The sequence below is a fragment of the Tupaia chinensis genome, unplaced genomic scaffold (genome assembly GCF_000334495.1).
Source record: "Tupaia chinensis unplaced genomic scaffold, TupChi_1.0 Scaffold000350_1, whole genome shotgun sequence".
In the NCBI taxonomy this organism is placed as follows: Eukaryota; Metazoa; Chordata; class Mammalia; order Scandentia; family Tupaiidae; genus Tupaia; species Tupaia belangeri.
In genome coordinates, this window is record NW_006159844.1 from 5,023,902 (window position 1) to 5,030,370 (window position 6,469).

The 6,469-nt window shown below is 36.3% G+C and overlaps 1 protein-coding gene across 4 annotated transcripts in view; it reads left to right on the plus strand.

The window, feature by feature from the left end:
- The window catches only part of RALGAPA1 (Ral GTPase activating protein catalytic subunit alpha 1), a 223,837-nt gene that overhangs the window by 156,037 nt on the left and 61,331 nt on the right, over positions 1-6,469 (plus strand). For all 4 annotated transcript variants that reach the window (XM_014589290.2, XM_027773395.1, XM_006152371.3 and 1 more), the window contains one exon: positions 1,297-1,420. In XM_014589290.2, coding sequence (XP_014444776.1) covers positions 1,297-1,420 — 124 coding nt within the window. The remainder of the gene's footprint in view (positions 1-1,296; positions 1,421-6,469) is intronic.

A 6,469-nucleotide genomic window follows, 5' to 3' on the forward strand; every position in this document is an offset into this window, starting at 1 on the left:
TAAGTGGAGATATACAGTGTCTCTCTTTCATAGCCTGACTTGCTTCACTCAGCAACAGATCTTCCATATTCATTCACTTTCTATCAAATTTCAGGGCTTTGTTGTTTTTTTATGGCTGAATAGTATTCCATGGAGTATATGTGCCACAATTTTTCAATCCATTCATCTGTTTGTGGACATTTGGGTTGGTTCCATGTCTTAGCAATCATGAATACTACAATGAAAATAGTTGTGCAGGCACTTTTCTGATTAAGTGCTCTCCTGTCCTTTGGGTAGATACACAGGAGTGGAATTGCTAGATCATATGGTAGTTCCATTTGAAGGTCTTTGAGGAACCTCCATATCATTCTCCACAGTGGCTGGACCAATTTACATTCCCACCAACAGTGTGGGAGTGTCCCTTTCACCACATCCCCTCTAGCACTTACCATTATTTGTTTTTTAATCTTCGCCATTCTTACTGGGGTTAGGTGGTATCTCATTGTGGTTTTGGTCTGCATCTCCCTTACAATGAGGGATGTCGAACATTTTTCATATGCTTTTTGGCTGTTCATATGTCTTCCTTAGAGAGTTATTTATTCAGCTATTTTCTCATTTTTTAATTGGGTTAATCATTTTCTTCCAGGTACACTGCTTGAGTTCCCTGTGTATTCTGGTTATCAGTCCCTTATCTAAGGCATAGTTAACAAAAATTCTCTCTCATTCCAGGGGTTGATTCACACTAATTACAGTGTCCTTTGCTGTGCAGAAACTCCTTAATCTGACGTAAACCCACCTGTCTATTTGGGGGATTATTGCCTGTGCTTTGGGGGTCTTGCTTAAGAAGTCTTGGCCCACCCCAATGCCTCCCAGAGTTTCCCCAGTGTTTTCCACCAGTAGTTTTATAGTTTACGGTCTTAGGTTTAGATCTTTGATCCACTTTGAGTTGACAGTTCTTTTAACCATGGTTTTCAGCCACATTGCACAATAGACAACTCTTCGGATTCTTCATTCATTCACTCCGATGTTCCCTTCCTGATATTCTTTCTTTTCATTTATCAAGTCTTATCTTCCATCTAACTTGGTATTAACTTCTTCTTTTAAATTTTTGTTCTCTTTAGTCTGAAGTATTCATTCCTTCCCTCTGTTCAAATGGCAATTTGTAATTTATAATTTTTATTTATATTGATTTTTATTGCTGCTTGTAATATCAAAGTCTTTTCTCTTTCTGTTGTCACATACTTTATACAGTATAATTATTGGACAAATGAATGGATAAACATGATTAAATTAATGGTATAATCTTGTGTTTTACAGTCGAGAGACACATAAGATTGCTGTATTTTATGTTGCTGAAGGACAAGAAGACAAACACTCCATTCTCACCAATACGGGAGGAAGTCAAGCATATGAAGATTTTGTAGCTGGTCTTGGTTGGGAGGTATTGCTTTTAAATTATGCCAAATATTATGTTATTTCTATTTGGTAATAGAAGGTTCTTTTTCTTTTTCTTTCCACTTACTTTAGAACCTTTATTTTAGGAGATGCAACTCAACAGTGAATTTGCTATTATTTTGGCTTTATATGTATCTGCAAATAAAATAGCACTTGAAAGAAAATATGTCAGCTATATTATGAATATTGTCAAAGAGCACTGAACTCATAGACTTCAAAGATCTAGATTTCCTTATAGCTGTGACCACCAGACAGGTTTTCTTTTGAACCAAGACCTCCAGGATACAAAGGCTTTATAGGAGCCTATAGGCACATTTAGTTTTGAAGAAATTATTTTCCATATCCTCAGCTTTACTGAAACTAATTCCAGAGAGTCCTTCTATAGTCTCCTTTTCTGTTCTGCTGTATTAAAGAAAGGCATACCACTTATCCACTCCAAAATCTACATTGTCCCAAAGAGGTTGATACCAATAAAAGAAACATTTCTAGAGGGTGTATTTCTAAGAATGTCTCTGAAAGGTAGCAAGAAAGGTATTACACTTTATGACAATGAACTCATATCCGAGTTCTTGTACCGTATCTGTCACCTTTAGAACTACAGAAGCTAGGATTTTGTCATGAGATTTTGAATTAGTCTTATTTGAATTAGAAAATGAAGTGCCAAATATATTTTAATAATAAATCTGATGCAACTGGTTGCTTTGTTATTAAATTAATAGATAATTTTTGTCTGTTGAGTTAGAAAAATAGTTCTAAGATTTTTAAAAATGAATTATTTACCTTTAAATTTTATTTATTATTATTATTATTGTTGTTAAATTCACCGGACAGGGACAGAGAGAGACAGAGACAGAGAGGAAAAATGAGAAAGCAAGCCAGTAGTCCAGAACTTGAACTGCAGTCAGCCATGTAGGAGTCCAGTGCTTTAACCACCATGACACCTACTAGCCCCAATAGCTCCCTCTTTTATTTTTTTTAAGAGAGATTATTTTGCTGAAGGGCATATGTACTCGCCAGAGAGACAGAAAGTGAGAAATCATCCCCCAGGAGAATGGCCACGCCACAATCCCTTCTCCGTTCTTTTGTCATTTTGGGCACACACACCCAGCATGAGATTTAAGCCACCAGGTCCAGGGCTCGGACTGCAGTCAATTATGTAGGAGTCTAGTGATGTAACCATTACTCTATCTGCTAGTCTCCAGCCCCAGTAGTTCTAACATAGTACACTAGAATGTATGTCAGTGACAAATGTTTAAACTTATGGTATACTTTTAATTATAGTTGTCAATTTAATACATAGTTTCTCAAAATTCTAGTAGAGATGAAGTATAGGAGCACAACTGTTAAAGACCACTGAACTAAACTGTAAGCTTTTAGAGGCCAGATGTTTATATCTCTTTTTTTTTTTTTTTTTTTTTTTGGTCTGAAATCTTCACTTACCTACTTATTTATCTTATGATTTCTTAGTTTCATTCCATCATTGTACATTTCTATGGTACACAATATGGTTTTTCGAAGTATGCATGCAATATATGATATTCTAATCAGGGATACTATAACACATCATTTTCAACAAAGAATTCACAATCTTGTGTCTGTTAAGTCTTCCTTCCCTGAGTCCCTCCCACCTACTCTGTCCTATCCCTCTCTCTCCCTTCCTGTCTTTGGTATCTACACTTGTCTTCCTTGCTATTATATCTTTAGAGCTTTCAATTTCTGCCATAGACTGCAGCTATCCAGTATATATTGAGCAGGGATATACAGTGATTGTCTTTCATAGTTTGGCTTACTTCAGTTAGCATTAGATCTTCTCTGTTTGTCCACTTTGAATCAAATGACAGGATCTCATCATTCCTTATGGTTGGATAGATTACATAATACATATGTATGTATGTATGTGTGTGTACGCGTGCATGTGTGCACACGCGGATGTGCGCCACATCTTTTTGATCCATTAATCAGTTCTTGACCATTACCAACTGTGAATAATGCTGCCGTAAATACAGATTTGCAAGTGTTTTTCCAACTGTTTTCCTATCTTTTGGATAAATACCAAGAAATGAGATTACCAGGTCATATTGTAGTTGTATTTGTATTTTGTTTTGTTTTGTTTTTTTCTTTTAGAGAGATTTTTGTTATAGGGCGCATGCACTCACCAGAGAGACAGACAGACAGAAAGTGAAAATCACCCCCCAGAGGGATGGCCACACTGCATTCCCTTCTCCATTTTCCTTTTGGAATCTTGGGCATGCATGCACATGCGCCTGGTGTGAGTTTTAAATTACCAGGTCCAGGACTCAATCTGCAGTCAACTACATGGGAGTCCAGTGACGTAACCATTAAATTATCTGCTGGTCCCTCTATTTGTGTATGTTTGAGGCACCATCATATTGTTTTCCATAGTGACTATGCTAATTTACATTCCTACCAACAGTGTAGAAAGGTTCCCTTTTTAACACAGCCTTGCTAGCACTTGGTGTTCCTTTTTTTTTTTTAATCTTAGTCATTCTGACTGGGGTTAAGAGGTATCTCATTGTGACTTTTATTTGAATTTTCCTTATCATAAGAGATGTTGAGCATTTTTTTCAGATGCATTTCAGCCAGTACAGTCAGACAAAAGAGTGAAATAAAAGGTCTTCACATAGAAAACTAAGAAGCCAAATTATCCCTATTTGCAGATGACATGATTATATGCATAGAAAATCCAAAAGAATCCATGAAAAATCTCCTAGAAGTGATAACTTCAGTAAAATGGCATAATATAAAATCAGTATACAAAAATCTATAATATTTGTAACTGAGGCAGAATAAAAAAAAACAGTCCCATTCACAACAGCCCCGCCACATACACACACACACACCCAGGAATAAACCTAACCAAAGACATGAAAGATATCTACAAGGAACACTACGAAAATTTTTAAAAAGGAATTGAATATCATAACCAAAAAAATATAAAGGCATCCCATGTTCTTGGATTGGAAAAATCAATATAATCAAAATATCAATTCTATCTAAATTAATGTACAAATTCAATGTGATTCCAATTGCCAATGACATTTTTCAAAGAATTTTAAAAAATCAAAAAATTTATCTACAATCATAAAAAGCCCCATATCATGAAGGCAATAATGTGCAAAAATAATAAAATAGACATCTCACTACCTGGCATCAAAATAATACAATATTCCTTCCTTTTGGCCATAATTGCCATCTTCCAGTAATTCACCAAAATAACTAACATGAAGGGAAAAAGGAGAGGTACCCTAGGTATGTTCTCCAGGCCTTTTAGAAAACATCAAGTGGTTCCTTTGGCAACATACATGGGAATCTACAAGAAAGGTAATATTGTAGACATCAAGAGAATGGGTACTATTCAAAAAGAATGCCCCACAAATGTTACCATGGCAAAACCAGAAGAGTCTACAATGTTACCCAGCATGCTGTTAGCATGGTTGTAAACAAACAAGGGCAAGATTTTTGCCAAGAGAATTAATGTGCATATTGAGCATATTAAGCATTCTAAGAGCAGAGTCAGCTTCCTAAAAAAACATGTGAATGAAAATGACCAGAAAAAGAAGGAAGCCAAGGAGAAAGCTACCTGGTTTCAACTGAAACACCAGCCTGCTCTGGCCAGAGGAGCACACTTTGTGAGAACCAGTGGAAAGGAGCCTGAGCGTCTGGAACCTATTCCCTATGAATTCATGACATGATTGGGGTTAAAAATAAACTAAGCTATGGTCTATAAAAATGTTTCTCTTAATTGAGTAGAATTGTGTTCCCTCCCCTAATACAAATTTTAATTGGGCTCTAGTTCATTTTGTATTATCTTTATTCAGATTATTTTTTAGCTGAAAGATGTTAGTTGGGTGGCTTATTATGAAACAAATAAAACTCAGTTGGTTAGAAAAAAAGTAATACAATATTACAAAGTGATAGTTAACAAAACAGCATGGTACTGTGGCAGAAACAGACACATCATAGATACAGAGAATCCAGAATAAACCCTACAGCATACAGCCAACTGATCTTTGACAAAGGGTACAAGACACTGCGTGGAGAAAAGAACATCAGCAAATGGTGCTGTATGAACTGGATACCCATCTGTAGAAAAGTGAAAGATCCCTATCTATCATCATCAACAAAAGCCAACTCAAAACAGATCAAAGATTAAGATGAAAAACCTCAAACTGTAGGGCCAGCAGGTGGTGTGATGTTAAGGTGCCACTTCTGCATGGGCCACTGTGGCTCATGTCCCAGACCTGGTGGCCTGTTTGTCACTTCCTCCCTCCCCCCCCAATGAGCACACATGCCATATAGCACATTTTAAAATAATAAAAAGTTAAATAATAATTATTTTTTTAAAAATAAACAGAAATCTCAGTCTATAAAACTACTTGTAGGTGGCGTGGTGGTTAAGGGCGCTGGACTCCTGCATGGCTGACTATAGTTCAAGTCCTGGACCTGGTAGCTTGCTTTGTCGATTTTTCTCTCTCTCTTCCCCCTCCCTTTCCCCCTGTGCCCTACCGCCCTGTCTGGTCAAATTAAAATAAATAAATAAAGTTAAATAAAATAAGTCTTTAAAAGAAAAACTGTTGAAAATATCGGGAAAGCTGTTAAAGACACTGGAGTTGGTGAGGATTTCTTAAATAAGGCCCTTAAGGCACAGGCAGTTATCCCAGAAACAGAGAAGTGGGATAGTGTCAAACTAAAAAGCTTTCTTTACACAGCAAAGGAAAACAATTAGAGTGATGAGACAAACCTCAAAATGGGAGAAAATATTTGCAAACTATGCTTCAGATAAGGGATTGATAATCAGAATATATGGGAGCTCACACACCAAAAAATGAATAATCCAGTCACAAAATGGGCCCAAGAGGTGCACAGACAACTCTGCAGAGGTCATTAATTTATTTTTTTTAATGTCAGTACCTGTTGGTGTACTGATACCTAGGTTTAGCATTTAGTATGTATTCTTTGGCTGATCTGACTTGCTGTTTCTTCTCTTTTTTTTTTTTTTTTTTTTTTTTTAGTG